The 19632-nt window shown below is 39.9% G+C and overlaps 1 protein-coding gene across 4 annotated transcripts in view; it reads right to left on the bottom strand.

The window, feature by feature from the left end:
* VIRMA (vir like m6A methyltransferase associated) overlaps positions 1-19632 on the bottom strand; it is a 1734630-nt gene that overhangs the window by 323264 nt on the left and 1391734 nt on the right. For 3 of the 4 annotated variants that reach the window (XM_044066546.1, XM_044066545.1, XM_044066547.1), the window contains one exon: positions 2090-2242. The exons of the other annotated variant lie outside the window; for it this stretch is intronic. In XM_044066546.1, the coding sequence (XP_043922481.1) occupies positions 2090-2242 (153 nt within the window). The remainder of the gene's footprint in view (positions 1-2089; positions 2243-19632) is intronic. 4 annotated transcript variants of the gene reach the window in all.

Raw genomic sequence — 19632 nt, 5'->3', positions numbered from 1 at the left:
TTGTCTGAAGGAACCGGATTCTTGACAACAGAAGCCTTAACACCTTTAGGCCCCTGACTAACAGTTTCTGGGTCTGCCCTAGGACTCAAAGAGATACTTATGAGCTTCAGGCACCCTGTAATATCTATCCGGTTTAACAGGAGCAGGAGGCAAAGAATCAGGATTAAGAGAAGCCTCTGCAAAAACATCTTCCACAACATCTAAAACAGGAGGTATAGCCAAAGGCCTATGCTGGGGCAAAAACAAAAATTTCCTAAGCCTTTTCCTGGAATCAGAGAAGTCCTGACCTTCCCATTTAAAATGCTCCCTCATAGAATGAAGAGTTTCTGAAAAAGAAAAATCCTCAGGAGGAGAAGCAGAAGGAGTAGAATCATCCACATCCGAGTCAGAATAAGGAGAATACCCCTGCAAGTCTTCAGCCGAAGACTCTGAAACATCCGAAGCCTGCTCAAAACTCCCTGGCTCAGGCTCCACCCTAGGTCTCTTATCAGGAGGGGGCAAAGAACCCTAATCAAAGTAATCAAATCTTCTGCCATTTTAAGCATATGCTTCTTGGGCACAGCACCTGAAGAACTAGGGGTGACACCAACAGAAGCTAAACCTGGCCTGCCCCTGGGAGAAGCCTTGGAAACAGAAGGAGAGGGCCTAACCACCCTAGGAAGGGAAGGGAGTATAGTAGCCTGAGAAGCCCCTTCAGCCTGACCTGCCTCCTGAGAGGCCACATCCTGCAATAACAAAGTCTCTCCCTGGGAACCCAATGAAACCTCCGGTGGAACCACCGGCTCCACCGACACCTCTAAAGCACCGGCGTCCGGTACAGACGGTTCTTCCAGCCTAGGCTTAACTGCTTTGTCCTTGCGCTTCTTCGAAGAAGCGGGCGTCGGAGCATCCGACGGCATTTTATAATTGCACCGCTTCCCAAAGACTAACCTGGCACAATCCAACCTTCTCTTTATAGTGCGTTTATTGAATCTAGCACAAGAGCGACACCCAACAACGTCGTGCTCAGGCCCTAAGCAAGGAATACACAAAGTATGATAATCTCTATGCGGTATCTGTTTCCCACAAGAAATGCAATTATTCACTTTTTCTGACATCCGGTAAATCACTGAGGCAAGAAAAAAACTAAAATATTCCCCCAAAGGGGTACTTAGCCAACTTTGAACTCGGTCTGAAACTTCGAAATCGAAAAATCTCAGAACGCCAACCGGCACTTGCAATGCTGCTTCTGCATCAGACCATGTGGCAAAAAAGACTGAGGATATGACGTCGGTCATGCGCATTTGTACCCTGACGTCCTGATGTCAGTCAAATGCGCCTTGAACGACGTCAGCCTTATACTTTGATATTCGGGCCGACCGAGGACAGCGGACTACCCAAGTGTAAGGACTGCAGCAATGTGAGATGAAGAACATCAAGGGCATTGAAAGGAAAACAATACAAGGTGTAAGCAGGGGCCACATGGCAGACACTCCAAAACCTTTATATGACAGAAGCTACTTCTGCTGCCTCAGATTTTTACACAAAATAAAGACTCATGATAAAAGGAACAAACGGTCTATTGATAAAAGTATGAGGAAATAAAAGGTCAAGCAACTGAAAGAAAGATGAAATTATGTACATATCATAACTTTTTCATTTAAGAAAGAACAGCCATCACTGTACTGTATTAAGAATATCTATGTAATTTGTTTTCTAGTATTGTTGAAAAATGTGTACTCTGTGTCTCACAGGAGTTATAAAAAGTTAAGTCAGACTATTACAATTGGAAAGATGAACTTCCATTGCATCAGGACGAAGGCACACTGCTTCATAAGTTAACTAAGTTGATGATATGGAGTCATTCAAAGATATGACGGTACTCCAGGATGAGAACATAAGTTGATAATATCATTACCTGTACAAATCAAGATGTAATTAGTAATTGCCTGAATAACTTTGGGCAAGTCACCTGCTCTTAATGCAAATTAGCTTTCCTGGCAGTAAAACTGAGCTCAGGCAAAATCCCTCTGAAAAAAATGGATGTTGCATCTCAGTAAGGTAAGTCTGGATAAACAAACCTTAAAAGAAATACATAACAATCTCATACCATGACAAGTTTCTCCAGTTCGAGAAGAAGATTGTCCTGGGCCCCTTCCTTCAACTGTAGCAACTGCTTAATCTCTGAAGAACTAAGAGCTATTGAGCGTGAAGGATGGGATCCGTCGATCTCCATAGGGCCACCATCTTCTCCACAACAGCCCTGAAAATACCAGCATAAACCTTAAATTCCCAAACTCAGTAATAGAAGAGGTTCATTTTCTTGGTCATTAACATTTTAAATAAAGACATTGGCAGCAAAAGTCACTAAACCAAACTAATGCTGAGTTTAAACGTCAATGAAACAAATGTATACCTACAAGTGTTTCAGTAAGTTCTTAAAAATGCACCAGCAAAATGACTTGTTTATTAATTCTAGTCTCAAAGATGTTCATCTCAAGACTGGGACCCACCATTCGCTTGTACTTTCTATTTTTCATGACAGGATCGTTCAGTGGAAGGCCAGATTCCAATACCACAGTATGAGGGGTATTTTTTGGGGGGGGCTATGAACCCTGACTAGGGGTGCCTCCACACAGTTATATCTCTTATCAGGGTGGTGCAGGCATGTGCCTCCTTACACTTACATCCCTTATCAGGGTGGTGCAGGCATGTGCCTCCCTACACTTACAGCTCTTATCAGGGTGGTGCAGGCACATACTTCCCTACACTTACACCCCTTACCAGGGTGGTGCAGGCATGTACTTCCCTACACTTATATCTCTTATTAGGATGGTGCAGGCATGTCCCTCCTTACACTTACATCCCTTATCAGGGTGCTGCAGGCATGTGCCTCCCTACACTTACATCTCTGATCAGGGTGGTGCAGGCACGTGCCTCCCTACGCTTACATCCCTTATCTGGGTGATGCAGGCACGTGCCTCCACATATTTACATCTTTTATCAGGATGGTGCAGGCACATGCCTCCTTACACTTGCATCTCTTAGGGTGGTGCAGGCACGTGCCTCCACATACTTACATCTGTTATCAGGATGGTGCATACATGTGCCTCCTTACACTTGCATCCCTTATCATGGTGGTGCAGGCATATGCCTCCTTACACTTGCATCTCTTAACAGGGTGGTGCAGGCATGTGCCTCCCTACTCTTACATCCCTTATCAGGGTGGTGCAGGCACGTGCCTCCACATATTTACATCTCTTATCAGGGTGGTGCAGGCAAGTACTTCCCTACACTTGCATCCCTTATCAGGGTGGTGCAGGCACATGCCTCCCTACACTTACATCCCTTATCAGGGTGCTCCTTACACTTACATCTCTTATCAGGGTGGTGCAGGAACGTGCCTCCTTACACTTGCATCTCTTATCAGGGTGGTGCAGGCACGTGCCTCCCAACACTTACATCCTTTATCAGGGTGGTGCAGGCACATGCCTCCCTACACTTACATCCCTTATCAGGGTGCTCCTTACACTTACATCCCTTATCAGGGTGGTGCAGGCATGTGCCTCCTTACACTTGCATCTTTTATCAGGATCATGCAGGCATGTGCCTCCACAAATTTACATCTCTTATATTTCCCTCTTCACCTGACCACGTCAACACAGTCATCCATAACAACATTAAGGTGAACTTGTGACCCCACCCCTTGCAAAAGGTGGGCAGTCCGCTAACTTCTCCTCTACTCCCCTCATTGGTCCTCAAGTGCCAACGTTACGCATGCTGTAGAGATGAACATTCGCTCAGGACAATTTGTTGGGCTCCAGCAAACCGGTACGAGGGTGACCCCACTAATGAGTATAAACTTAAAAAAAAAAAAAAAAAAAAAAAAAAAAAAAAAAGAGTGTGTGTTTCATCCATTAAAGTCTTTCTTCCAAATGTTTTTTTTTTGCGGTCTCTACCTGTGTATCTAGACTTGAGACCTCACTACCCATATCATGCACCTATATATTCTGAAGCCTCATACCTCTACATGTATTTTTTTTAGGAATCACATCCGAAAGACCTGGGTAAACTATTACTACTTACGAAGACGTTTACATTTTCAAAATAAGAAAGTCAGATAGGCACAATGCAAAGAAAAATGCACTCTAATAGAAAACATATGAGAAATAAATGAAGAGCCGCATTCTGAGGATACATTTTTGCTCTGGTAAAGGAAGCAGAATGACGAGAAGAATATTTAAGATTAAAATGATCTGAATTTTAAGCTGCACAGTGCAATACTGGCACTATGCATCAGCCACTGCAGCTATCTTCAAGGACATAAATGTAACACTGAAATTTACGGATGGCTATAAGATAAGTGTAACACTTCAGGTAAGTGAAGTATTTTGTTTTAAGGGCACTGTTTTTGTTTGTCTGAATTCTTAAAAATCATTTTTTTGCTGAAGGCTCGAAGGGTTTCTGAGTTAGATCTTGTAGTACCACAGTCAAGATCCAAGGATGTGAAGAAATTTTATTGGAGGTCTAAGGAGGAAAGTGCCTTTCAAGAAAGCTTTACATAACTTGGAAGAAGCTGAACAATGATTTGTATCTCCTGTAAGAAAATGTAATAGGGCTGCCAACTGTAGTTTAATCATAGAAAAACTAGCTGCTCCTTTAAAAAGAGCAGCCAGAAAATCAAGACCAGAAGAGACAGGGTCAGTGTTGTTTCTTATTGCTCAAAGGGAAAAGCTTTTCCATTTGCTCTTGCAAACCTTTTTGTTGGAGTCTTTTTGGAGGATAATAAAATGGTACGTACTGAGGAAGAAATCCTGAGCTGTCTGGCTATTACTGGAACTGGAGAAACAATATGGTTAGTTTGAGGGCAGGGTTATTGGGATGACTCATCCCTGAGAGGTGTGAGAAAAGATCTGGAATTGGGTCCAGTATCCAGGGAGGATAATGAAGATGAGACCAAAGGAAGGGAAACCACACCTGGTGAGGCTAGAAGGGGGCAATGAGGATGACAGAAGTCTTCAACTGAATTGCTTTCTGTAGAAATGTGGGTATCAAAGGAAGTGGGGGATAAGCAAAAAGGAGGCTGGAGGGCCAAACGTGGACTAGAGCATCTCTCAGTGACTTACCCCTGAGGGAGGATCAGGGAAAAATATCTCCTGCACTTGTGTGGGGACAGAGGTCGCAGCAAGGGTGGCCCCAATGACTGAAAATTTCTTCCGCCACTGACCATTTGAGAGACCACATGTGAGGCATCAGAATAGACCTGCTGAGTTTGTCCATCAATATTTTGGATTTCTCCGAAATGTGCATTGCAACTAGAAAGTGGTTGGTGGAAATCACCCATCGCCACAATCTCATAGCCTCCCAGCAGAGGGGGTAAGAACAGGTTCCTCCTCGTTTGTTGATGTTCCAGACTACAGACATGTTGTCAGTCTGAATCGCAATAGTCCCTAGAGGAAGAGCATCTTGAAATGTCTGCAGTGCTAAAAGGATTGCTTTCATCTCCATGATGTGAAATGATGATATGCGAACTGGTCTCCTGGGAGGGAACCAAATGCTTTGGACCGTCCTTCCCAAGTAATGCCCCGCACCCCAACTGGGAGGTATCTGTAATCACTGTGTCCATTGGGGGTGGAAAAACAAAGGGTCGGCCTAGGTAAATGTTATCTGACTGGATCTACCAGTGAATATGGTGTTTGCATACTGGGTAAGCTTGACTGGAAAAGAAAGGGGTTGTTGATGAATAGAGGATTGAACAGCTAGAGTCCATTGAAGGTCACGCAGAAAGTAGCATGCTAAAGGAAGTACGGCTATTGCTGTTGCCACATACCCTAAAGCAGGGGTGTCCAACCTTTTCAGTTGCAAGGGCCGCATTGAGTCAACAGAAATGGTCTGGGGGCAAACGGCAAGTGAGGACCAAAAAAAAAAAAAAAAAAAAAAAAAAAAAAAAAAAAAAAAAAACCAACGCATCACATATCACATAAACTCGGACTAACCGACTGGCTGTATTGTAGGTGAATTTGAACAATAAATAAATTAATAAATGCATAATATTTCCCCTAAAATTCAATATCTTATTAAAAAAACAGTTAAATCTAACATCTTAGTTTATTTGTAAAAAAATTTAACAGGTACAAACCTTTCAATTTGTATCAGATCATACCTGTGATTTTGCTGGCCCATTTACAATAATAATACTAAAACCCTCTTAAAATTAAAACAACCGCTGTTATGTGTTTGCCTGCAACAGTGCAAAGCACAGCTTAACGGCATACACGCACCTAGAAGATTAAGTGAATTTATTTATTTATGTTACTGGTACACACAGCCACTGTTCCCTCTGTGGTGCGGAGTGACGTCATGGGGTTATCTATTAATTTCTTTCCACCTGAGTATTCTGCCTTCTTAAAGGAAATATGATTTCCGTGCTGCTGCTACTATCTGGAGGAAAGAAAAGTGGAACTTAATTCCAAGTTCCTTTTGATATCCCAAATATATTCAGCCTATTAAAAGGGGCATTGCTCTTGTCTTATGATGCCTTTAGCGTAGGCTCAGGGCATACTGCAGTATAAATTCTCTTTGCTCCCAGGCTCTGAATATGTGTGTCGTATTTTTAAATGGTGAAGCACAAAACTAGAATAGCCAGAACATGAGGACTACTTGCGGCATGGGAACCATCCCTTCATCTGCATGACAACAAAGGAGGTGAAAGAAAAGATAGCCGAAATAAATTATTCTTATCGGGTAGTTGCAGATGCTAGTAGCTGAAAACGATTGTGTTATTTTCTGATAACATCCTGTCAGCAGACCCTCTGGGACACATGCAGCTAGTATGACTCCATACTATTCATGTAACATTTTCTACAAAGTGTACGAAGATATTTTGTCTCATTCAACAGGAGACCGCATTAGACCTCTACGAGAGTAAATATGTCCCAGCATGTTTTCAGTGTCACTCAGTCTAACTTATTTTTTTGTCTTTGTCGTGATGCTCCTGGCTTAATGGCTTGGTTGGTTCCATCTCAGTGTATACCTTAATTTACTGCAACCACACAACAATGGATATTCACTGTATAAAATAAATAAAGCTTTATATACATTAATGAGATCACCTCAAAAATACTTCTATAACTTAATGACACGTTTTCAAGTATTTCAAAAATTAGACCATCATCAACAAACATATGCAACCATTACATCCGTAAAATCCTACTTTTATACTGTGATCAAAGATCAGAACCAAATTTTACAATGGATCTACAGATACCTTTAAAATTATTAAACAACTGCAACATTTAAGATGGCTTTAAATTAAAACTTCAAGCTCTTTTATTTTACTTTCTTGTTTCTGTTTATACTACATAGTAATATGCCAATACTCAAACTTAGTCTTGTTTACATTAATGTCTAAATTACCATTTGCTCATTTAGTAACTTTTAAATTTACTGTAAACTGACTCGCTTCTTTCTTAGGATGCACTTGCCCAAATTGATATCAACACAGATGGCATGAAAATGAAATTATTCATCTGAATGCACAGAATACACAACCAGAACAAGTCTGACCATAAAAACGAACTGTGAGATATGACATGAGTAACAGGAAACCAATCAACTGATAAGCATGTTGTTTGTTTCAGCCTAAATGCCATTTTGTGATATTTAATTTTAGCTTCTCATCACTTCACCCAATCAGAAAACCCAACATCTGTATTTTGCACACAAGTTTTCACTGTCAATAGAAACAAATGGTCTGAAAAACAAAATAAACTACATCCAGTTCCAATGTAAACAAATCAGTTACAAATAACTGAAAACTACTTCAGAGAATAACATAGTATTACATTAATTTTCATAGACAAAGTTAATTATGCAGCTGTTTTAATATGTTTGTTAAAAGCGTTCTGTTAAAGAATGTTTTTAACAAACATATTAAGTACTCAAGCTAAAATATGATTAATGTAATACAATGTTATTGTCTGAAGAAGCTGAGTTGGAGTGAGTAAACGCTTACAAAACGCTTTCACAATAAGAACCTTTATTGGACTAGTTTTTTTCTAGTTTCATTTGTATTTTCCTCTTTCTGGGTTGAGCAAGGTGTTCATTTTACGCTTTTTTCCAAATTTGTTTGTGATTTTGGTGTTTACATTAGTTTGTCTTATTAGCCCCAGCACTCCGTTTTTTTCAACTGAAGTAGGTGAAGGACAGGTCACCTTAAACCAGGTCATTTCAAGCAAGATTGGATGGAAAGAAGGAATTGTACCAACATTAACAATATGAGGACTGAGGGTAGTGTCTGCTCTTGTTAACTTATCGGAAGCGGACATTCCACCAGCACAGCCGTTTTTGAACACGGCGAGAGGCACTTTTCAACAAGCCGCTTTGGTTAATTTATCGGAAGCGGACATCCCACCAGCACAACCGGTATTGAACACGGTGAGAGGTATTTCACCACGCTCCACAGAAATAGTGTTTGGCGATCATGTCAGGTATGCTGATGTCGCAGCACACACTTCCAGGGCTCCAATTACAACGATGAAGGATGCTCCTTCCAATTCTTCTACAACACTACTTATGGGTGCAGTGACGACTACAGGTACAAACAATAATATCATTAACTTCACTGACATTAAGAGCTGGATGCATAATATTGATGCATTTACCTTCACAAACTTAAACGCACCTAATCCACAAGCTCAGGGAAATAATAATTCCTCAATTACAGAAAAACTGAAACTGTTTGACAGTAAAGTACTAAGACTTAAGAAATTACAACTTGAGTCTGCTTATTTTAACCAATGTATACGTGAGGGACTAGTGCCGAAAGGCTTGAGGAATGCTTTTGCACCCTCAGGTCTGCTTAACAATTTACAGTTTTTTTAAAGGAATTGTTTCAAGCACAAGGCATTCAGTTACTTCAGCTCATAGTTAAACATTATGAGCTTCATGTACAACAACTCATTGTTGAAATTCTTGACAAACAGTTGAAAGATGACTTAAACTTTACATCATTCAAAGTAGATTATGACCGCACACTCACAAGTATTGATGTTATGTTGGTCAAACTAAAACAAAACAAAGTCAAGAAGCTTATAAGGGACAGGCAAGCATATCAAAGTGAAAAAGCCTACCCCAAACTTTGTTTTATTGAGCAGAATGATGTAATTCCAGGTACTACAAATACTTGACCAAACACTGAAAGAACTGTTAATGCTTCTTTTGATTTTAATGAGGAATTTCAGGAGGATGAACCTTCCTCTTCTGACCAGAATACAGGGCCAAGTAATAGAATTAAGGGACAAAATTCAAATAATAAAAATAATACCAACAACAACAATTTTTAGGCCAAGGCGGCAGAATTGGAACTGAGCCTAGAAATTGACAATGTTGTTGTGCCTGATATATTGTCCTTAGATAGTAACAATGTTACAGTTGATTATAGTGATTCTGTTACTTATCCTGTGGACTCTTTTTCAGCTTCCCAAATGGCTCCAAAAATACTACTTAATCGAGATGCAGATTTTAAAATTTATAATTTTACTGAACTCGACTTAGCAGACGAACTTATTGAGTTACTTGCATATGGTTATACTTTTGTACCTAGCAAATTTGGGAATGTCTCAAAGGAATTGATTAACTTGAAATGTTTTTAATTTGAAATTGTATTTCAACAGTGAACCTGTAACTGATGACAGGTTTCACTCTTTAGTACTCCCTAGTGTTTTTAACCCACCATTACATCCTTCCTTATTACATTTTGAACAAGCTTGTGAGGTAGACTTGAGACATTTATTTAGTAGCAAGTCTAAAAGGGACTCAACTTTTAGATTTAATACTTCTAAAACTCAACTTCAATTGTTGGATGACCTATGTAAAATGCCCGTAAGACTTTTAAAACCTGACAAAGGTGGTGGACTTGTGATTTTTGGTCAGGACATGTACATAAATAAAATGTACACTATCTTAGATTCCCCAGCATATGCCGAAGCTTCCCTTAATGAGATCCAAGGAGCACATAACAGGTTAGGAGGGGATATTTTAAGTGATTTATACCTTGAAGGAAAAATCAACTTAGATACTTACAATTATATTGATATAACATTCCCAAAAATACCTGTTATGTTCGCATACCAAAGGTGCATAAAAACCTTTCAAATCCACCTATGAGGGCATTAATAGATGGAAGGTCATCTATGACCTATTCTTAAATACCTAGATAGTCTCTTGTCAAAACATCTGGTTCATTTTTCTTTAATTTGTAAGGACTCATGGAGTTTTTTAGAAGCCATCAAATTACAACCTTTCAACGGTGAGGTTAATTTCCTCACCGTTGATGTTGTTGATTTATACACATCAATCCCCCACCAGGAGGCACTTGAGTGGACAGCCCTCTTGTTAGGTGAATTGGGGGTTTCAAGAACCGAGATTGATGTCATCAGGAACTAATGGATATTGTGCTTTCTTGAACTATTTTTTAATAAATATTTTTGCAAAAACAAGGGGTTGCAATGGTAATAGCAAATTTTTATATGAGTTACTGGGAAAACACTCAGTCTTTTCGTCACTAGAATTAATGGCACCGATCAGATATTACACACGTTATCTTGATGACATTTTATATTGTTTGATGGCAATGAGATACAAGCTGACACTTTTGTCACTAATATTAATAATACTTCAGATTTTCTTAAATTCACTCACAAGTTTTCAACATCCAGTACTGAGTATTTGGATGTTAAATTGACTAAGGATTTTGACACTTGCTCTTTTGTCTCAAGGATACACAGAAAACCCATTATTGTAATTCATTCTTGCATTTTTCAAGTCATCACCCTATGAAACAGAAAAAAGCTGTAGTTAAGGGACAGCTTGTTAGGGCTGCAAGAATGTCTAGTACAATGGAAATATTTTATGAGGAAACGGACTTGCTTACTGAAATGTTTTTGAAAAGAAAATACCCGTTGGATTTTATTGAAAACATTTTTAAAGAGGTTGAGATGAAGAGAATTAATGGTTTTTATAGCCCAATTCTGCCTATAATAGCTATGAACAACCTTACGGATAATTCTAGTCCCTCACAATCTCTTGGACAAAATCAAACACCTGTGGTTAATTCACTATAAACCCCTCTGATCCCACACTTTCTTATGTCACTTCATACAGTTTTGATTCAGGCCAAATATCAGCTATAATTCGGAAGAATTGGGATTTTATACTTAGCAACCCTATTTTAATTAAAAAATTTGGTCAGTCTCCGTCATTTGTTTTTAGAAGGAATAATAACTTGAAAGAATTACTACAAAGGGACATTCCAAGTAAATTTTATAACAAAAGACTAGGCATGTACCCATGTGGTTTTGTAACAGATGTCACAAAACAAGGTCAGGGCAGACATTCACAGTAAAAGGAAAAAGTTTGACATTATTAACTGTGAAAGCAAGTCCGTAGTTTTATATCGCGATCTGCGATTGTTGTCCGTCTTTCTATATAGGAAAACACACCTAATGAACAATAGAAATGAAAACAACGCACTTGCAAAACATATTTTAGAGCAGCCAGGCCATAGTTTTTCATTTATGGCAATTGACCAGATAAAACAACCAGTTAGAGGTGGTCCTTTCAAGTTACTATTGGAAATCTTAGAGCTTGAATGGCAGTTTAGGACTGACTCATTTTATTACCAAAGTTGCAACATTTTACCAGTATTGAAATTAAGGAGTTATTTGCGTTAACTTTTTTAACACTTACTAGTTTTTGTAATATACCTCCTTATAAAAATATACTTCACAGTTTTCACAACTTTTTATGTTGCATAGTTTCAAGTTATACAATTTTACTTTATTCAACTGTATTTATTTTACATGCAGTCACGTCTCTATGTATATGTAACACTATGGCATTAATTATATATATACATATATACTTATATATTTTTGTATATATATTTCCTATTATATTTTATTATATATTTTTTATGAGTATGTTCACTCTTTATGAGTTAAAGTATTCCTTAGCAATAAAGTGGATTTATAGGTGTTTTAGAGCATTAGCTATATATATATAAAAACATTTTAACTGTATTTTTTCTCTTTAACAGAACGTTTTTTAACAAACATATTAAGTAGCTCAAGTTAAAACAGCTGCATAATTAACTTTGTCTATGACACACCTTCTTTTTCCTGACATCACTTCCTACAAACTATCTTAAAAAGAAAAATTAATGTAATACTATGTTATTCTCTGAAGAAGCTGAGTTGTTACAACTAATAAATTTCACGTTAAGAACCTTTATTGGAGTAGTTTTCAGTTATTTGTAACTGATTTCTTACATCCAGTTCCAAGCCAGCTTTCCATAACTACAATAAAACAGCTGATAGTATGCAACTATTGGCTGACTGACTGCAAAAGTAAAGTAAAAAATGACCATCGACTACACGGGGTTTGACATCAACTGCTTCAGTAAAATGTCACTTCCCCGTCAAAAGAAAATGTACTATATACTATATAGCTTAGCTTACCTTTTACTGCTGTAAAATAGATGTTGAATGTAGTCAGTGTGCAAATAAATCCAACTTCTTCGCCGCGATCTCACTCCTTCCTTCACCGCAAATGAAAAAAAACGACCGAACGGTGCTTTGGCGCATGCGCATACCAGCTGAAAGACGCTGGCAAGAAAAAAAACGTGAAAAAAGTAATTTTGCGCATGCGCAGAATAGCTGAAGAACGCGGACGTGAAAACACATGGAAAAAAAAGGTAAATTTCAATTTAAGGGTCGCGGGCCGCATGGAAGAGCTCTGGGGGCCGCATGCGGCCCGCGGGTTGGACACTCCTGTCCTAAAGCTTGGAGAATTAGTTTGGTTGAAGGAGATGGATGAGATAGAATCTGATGAACCGGAGATCTGAGTGTGTTTATGCGATGAGTACGTAAAGAGGCCATTTGTGTTGTCATGTTCAGATGTGCTTCAAACTCCAGGGTCTGTACCGGTGTCGCACTTGACTTGACATAAATGACTGATACCTACTGAGTTACATATCTGGAGCAAATAGTCCCTGGACTGTTGTAGGAGATGCATGGTAGGGGCAGCGAGGAGCCAGTTGTGTAGACATGGAAAGACTTGGAATCATTCGAGTCTCAAGTGAGCTGCCACCACTGCCGTACCTTTGGTAAACATCCTGGGGGCTGTGGTAAGTCCAAAGGGCAGGGCTCTGAATTGGTAATGGCTGGCTCCCAGCCAAAAACTTGTGTATCTTCAGAAGCTCCTGTCTACTTTGATGCGACAGTACACATCTTGAAGATCTATGGAGCACAACCAATCGCTCTTGCATAGAAATGGCAAAATGGACTGAACCGTGACCATTTGGAACTTTGACTTTTTCACAAACAGATTTAGTTTGCCTACATCCAAAAATGGTCTCAGGCCCCTTGTATTTTTGGGCACCAAAAAGAAACTTGAGTAAGTTCTGAATCCTGTTTGGTCTGGTGGGGTCTCCTGGAAGGCTCTTGTTTAGCAGCTTTTGAATTCCTTGTACTACAGCTTTCTTCTGACTGGGTGGAACATTGGAAGGTCTCTTTCTTTTGGAGTTTGAGGGCTGGTAAAATGGTATGAAATTACCTCTGGATAATGTTAGCACCCAGGAATCTCCTGTTATAGTACTCGGGCATCTAGGTGTAAAGACAAGCGTCTCTCAACTGCCTCCAGAGGTGGGAGCAGCACTTCAGGGGCTATCTGGGGAAGGAATCATGAAAACCCTGACTTTGTGGGTCTCCTCTGCCTTGAGGGCAACTTCTACCATTAGAGCTGCCTCTTCTACCTTTGGAGGAGTTGTTTCCGTGTGAATCCTGGAAAGGCCCTGGAGATGTGCAGAACCAAATTTTTTTTTTTTACCATCTCTCTGATTTCTAGAAAAAGTTCATTGAGGGTGGTACAAAACTTAATTCAAATGGCAGACAGTTTCTTTTCCCTCTTGTTCAGTGCGGGTAAGTTTTTTATTTTTTATTTTTTTACAGACTGACAAAACAAAGATGTTTCATCAATGGCAGCATCTAACAAAGACTCCTTGAAAGGCTCCACAAAGTTGCACAGCCACATCCAGGCATGTCTCCTTATGGCAATAACAGAATCGGCTGCCCATAAGGCACCTTCTGCCATGTGAGAGATCAAACTCATGGACACGTTGGAAATTGAAAAAACAGTGGCCAGTTGAGATGACGATTTTTTTTTTAATTCGACAGTTCTTTGGTCAAATCTCTCTCTGTAACCTTGTAAAGTGTGACGGATAGTTAAGTGACCTCAGAGTGAAAGTCACTAAGGCAAATAAACTCACTTTACAAATCTATCCAGAGCCCTAGACTCTGTTTGGTGGGATGGACAGTACACCTCTGTTCTGGTAGCTTTTTTTTTTTTTAGAGGCTACCTCCACCACTACTGCATCAACCTGGACTCCTTTCCTCCAATGGGGTTTATCTTTCAGAGGGGCTAAAAACTTGTCAGGGAGATGTGGTATTGGCTCAATGGAATCCGGCTTCGTCCATGCCCAGCAAGAGACTAGATTAACAAACTCATCTGCCCAGGGGGGTAAACCCAAGATGTCAATGGGCCAGAACCAAAAGCATCCAGATATACTAACTCCTCAGGAGATGGATTATCTTAAGGATCTCCAATATGTTTCCAAAGGAGAGGTCATCAGGTGGTGATCTGGGGGACCCTTATCTCCTTCCTCAAAATCAGTATCTTAAGTGACAGAGTTCAATGGTAAATCTATGTGCCTCCTCTTGCATGTCCTCTTGCAATGGACCTCCTCGGGGTAATGCTCAGGTGAGGTGTCAGAAGGAAATGGGAGTTTCTCCATGGGAACCGACTGGAAGTTAGATGAAACTGGCTGCTCATGTGGAATAGGTCTGATGGACTGAGAGCTCAGAACTGATTAGGGAATAGGGGAAGGATCTGAGGGGGGAGAGAGATCAGATCTCTAGAATGAGAAAAAGCCTTTTCCACAACCTCAAAGGCAGACTGGCCCAGAGAAGCTGTGGCCACCTACATCACAGCAGTGTGTTCCAGTGTGCATTTTCAGGACCAAAGAAGTCGTAGCCCATAGTTTTGAAACTTTAGGAGGCAGCTCCAAGGAAGTCCTGGGAGACTTCAGCAGTGAAAACTTCCTATGCTCAGACTCCACTCTAAATATCTTACTGGGGGCTTAAGCCCCTGAAAAAGATGTAGATGAGAGAGAAAGTAACCATTTAGAATAAGCTTACACTGCCTGTCAGCTAAGGCTCTCGAACTGAAAACTGCACATACTGAGCAGTTTGTATTCAAATGAGCTGCTCATAAACAACAGATGCACTCCTTGTGGGCATCCGAGTTCAGGATTTTGTGCTCACAAGAAGTGTATTTTTTAAAGCCTGTTGGCCAGGATAGCAGAAAAGAAAAGTAAAAAATATGAACAGAATTTTTTTTTTTTTTTTAGAAAATTACCAACAATGGTAGCTACCAATTACCCTGTTAAAAGGGTAGGATGTATAGAAAAAGTACAGAAAAGACAACTTACCAGCAAGGGTAACTTTAAGAAATTACTATAAGTATAGTATACAGACTACTGACACAAAAAAAAACAAAGACTAAGAGGGAGGATTATAATATAGACAAGAAGGAAAATATAGATGAGATTGAACTTTTCTACTCACAAAAAACTCGAACTATAATAGCGCTGCAAGAGAATGACCCTACGTCTAACCACAATGGTGGCAAATGAGATCCCACGTTCTGGGGATGGACCAGGGGATTGTGGGTACTGGGTGGAGCTTAAGAGTTGGATCCAAAGTCTGAAGTATGCAATAGATACGTTTTCCCGTCATCCACGGTTCTAGTGACCTTCTTGAAGCCCACTAAGTTTAGGCAAGATCTACCCTTGATGACACTGAACTGGGATGTGTCCAGTGTTTGAAGATCTCCCTATGTCTGTTTATCAAGTCCATAATAATTCTTTCCATAGCCTTGCATACAAGACTAGTCAAACTTCTGGGACTGTAGATCCCTGGGTTTGCTGATGGTCCGCTTTTGTGTAAACACATGACTGTTATAGTCCTCCGTTCCCTAGGCTTGAAGCCTGTCTGGAGACTGTGGTTGAATAGAGATTGTAGTGGGCCTGACAGGTCATCTTTCAAGCTATTTAGGAGGCATCCTGGGATATTATCACAAACCATTGATGCTGTGTTTTTAGCACTGAATCATGCAGCGAGGACCTGTTCTTTACTGACAGGTGGGGAAGCAATGGTAGAGGTTATTTCCTTGAGGGGAACTGGAGCTAAATTTATTGGCCAGCAAATCTGCTATATCCCCTGTTCATTACAGAAAGTTCTATTTATTGTTAATTAAACACACTGCTGGGTGCTCCTGTTAAGGTTGTGTAAATAATTAAAAATGCCTTATGGTTATCCTTAGGAGGCTATTCTTTCCTTGAAGTGGCTTCGGTGGACTTGATTAGTTCCCTGAATTACTTGTTTAGACTAAGTAAGGAGTTTTTTTTGTCTTTTGGGCATAGCTCTTCCTATTTTTGGACAGCATTTTCTTTTGTTTGTTCGTAAGCCTATTTATACTGGGGATTCACCAAGAGGGCTTGTTTTTGGAGTTTGTCCCAAGTTTATTTCCGTTTGGAACTGCTGTTTTTATGCAGTTATAAAGTTATATAGTTTTAAGCACTGCTTGTACAGGGTTTCAGTAAACATTTATGCACTGGTCACGGTGATAGCGGAATTTGGGGAGCTTGCAATTTAGCTATATCTGCACTTAATAGGAGGTAGTTAGGCATGTAAAAGTTCTTAGGTTCTGAGATTTGCTTGGAGTTCAGCACGTATATATTTTTTTAAGGATTACCACTTTGTGATTTGATCTGACAAGTGAGGACATTACACTAAGGGATGTGCAACATTCTCTCATATTTGTGAGTACCAGATCCAAGATATATGCACCCCTTGTAGGTATGCAGACTAGCTGTTCCAGGGTGTTTGTGCTGACAAAATCCAGGAATCTTTGAGCCTGCATATTAGTGATTGTATATGTATCCCAGTTTATGGTGGAATAGTTGAAAATCAACCATGACTATAGTGTTGGGCTGAACTGTGAGTGACTTCAGAACACTCAAGTATGTGACATGGTTTTCCTGAGTCACAGATGAGGTCCTATAGCTAGCAAGGATATGGTGCTGGACTTTACCTAAGGTTAGACGGTCATTTTTTTTTTTTTTTTTTTATTTAATGTAGATGGATACACCACCACTTCTTGTTCCTTCTTGTGCAGTAGCGGGTCTAAATGTGTGGAATGTATTATGGCCTTGTAATGTTGGGGTACCTTCTGTGGCTTTAAACCATGTACTGGTAACTGCGCAGCTGTCAACACTCTGCAGGGTGAGGAGTGCTTACAGGGAGGGAGCTTCTTGTTGAGACTGCTTGCATTCAATGGAAAGGTTCAAAACCACTGTTCCGGCCAGCATGTCAGATGTTGAGACAGTTTTCTCAGTGCTGTCACTTGTTCCTGGATGACACTTCCATTACATTATTCAAAACGACTGTCTCTTGCTCGGAACCAAGGAAAAAATTTGAGGCCCATAAACTAACTTGATGCTCTTAAAATGGCACAGTGCAATATCACTGTCTCAACCTGTAGCATAACTCACTTCAATACCAGTGTCTACAGACATTGTTAGTCTGGGTATTAACTGACCAGTGTGCCTCAAGCAAGAAATTATGGAGTTAGGCCCAAAATCTCAGTATAAAACTAGGCCTATCTTATCAACATCAAATCCTGGAATTCTCTCTGGATGTCTTCTATGATTATCCTGGAGGTGCACTTCATCTTCATCAGTGAAATATTTATCCCCTGTTGGCTGTTGGGCTGGAACCTTTTAAAGTACTGCTTATTTCATCAGTTCCACAAAGACTTGGGTTCATCATGCCTAGTCTGGCTTCAAATCTTATGGGTATCTGCCATGTGATAAGATGTGGAGCTGTTTGATACTGCATCAGGAAACGTAAAATCTTACTGTCAAATTTCAACATGGTATTTACAATCGTTTTCATGTCTGCTTTGAGAGTTTGTTGTTGTTGTTGTGTCTTTCGGCTTTTCCCGGTTAGGGGTCGCCACAGCGTAACTCCGGTCCGCTAATGATTGGTAGTTGATTTTTATGTGCCGAGTTACCAGCCCTGACGCACAACCTTCAACGAAGGTACGCCCATTCACGCATGTTTTCACGCAGAAGACGCTCTAGCTGAGAATCGAACCGGACAGCGTCTTACTGTGAGGTGACAACGCTACCGCAGCACCCCCTTTGCATAAGCTATTTATGCTAATCCATTTTCTGCAAAGTACCCTGGGGTCCAGTAGTAGAATAGGTCATTCCATTTTTGCTTAACAGAACAATGGTGTTTTTCTAAAGTCATTCAGGTTCTGAATAATCATGAGAGTTCAGAGTCGCTTCTTGTTACTCCTGCAATCAAATCTCCTTTAAAGGACAATGCCAAAAGTGTTCGCTGATCGAAGCATTTGCACAAATACTATGATTCCTTCTATGGTGTTCTCTGAAATTTCTGGTAATGGAATTCTAGGAAGTTCATCGACATTGCCATGACTATTGTAAAGCCGGTACTCTATCTGATAAAAATAGCTTGAAAGTAGTCTCAATAGCTGCATATTTTCATAAATGTGGAAATGTCAACAGTGGTTAAGTTTTACTTCATGTGTAAACAAATTAACTGTTCTTTTTAGCATTGGTGGACGCGCGTAGTAGAAATGAACAGCGTTCGCACTTCGTGTTGCTATGAAATACTGCATTACTTCATGATGGAATGGAACTCAGTATTTTCTAAGTAGTTTGACTTAAAGACAAAAAAAAATCTATATCAAGGTTGCAATCTTAGTTTTCTGACTAATGAAGCTAACTGTTTGCAATGACCAGATACTTTTCAATTGCTGTATTTTCATAAGCTTTTTTTACAAAATTTTCAAGTCCCACATCTACAAGGACTCCAGATATGTTCTTCACCCCCTCAGGTGGTCCAATATGTGAGCAGCACATAGCAGTGCATTCTGGTTGACTACAGACAAACTGAAGGCAATTCTGACAATCAGGAGGGTGAAATACTGCAATCAGTGCTATGAGACTGTTAAAAAGCTATTGATTGTCTAGGTTGGTACAAGGCTTCCTTCTCATTGCACTTTTTTTCTAACTGTTCAATCATGGTAACCCAGAAACGGGAAACCCCAGATTTGACACCAGAGTAAGTGTGTGCTCAGCATGCCATGATGCACATTTACCTGTTCTGTTTCACAACTTCACTTTCTCCCTACTTGTTGTCAAAGTTCAACAGGGTATTAGACAATTTGTTCCATACTTGCTATGAAACTTTGCACAAACCACTTCTGCTAACCTGTTTGCTGCAGAGTACCCTCTGCACCAGTGGAATGGGTAATTCATTTTGCCTAACAAAACAATGTCACTCTTCTGAAGTCATTCAGGTTCCACTGGTGGTGTTAATGTGCTCCACAGTAATACGTGTTATGCAATAAAATAAAATATTAATTGGATACCTTTTCGTAACTTAAGCTGGATAATGTACGCCATCATATGAGAAACTAACATTAATAAATTTAACAAGTATG

Source organism: Protopterus annectens, chromosome 3.part1 (genome assembly GCF_019279795.1).
Source record: "Protopterus annectens isolate FY-2018-M chromosome 3.part1, PAN1.0, whole genome shotgun sequence".
NCBI classification, from domain to species: Eukaryota; Metazoa; Chordata; order Ceratodontiformes; family Protopteridae; genus Protopterus; species Protopterus annectens.
This window is presented reverse-complemented; position numbering and strand designations above follow the sequence as displayed.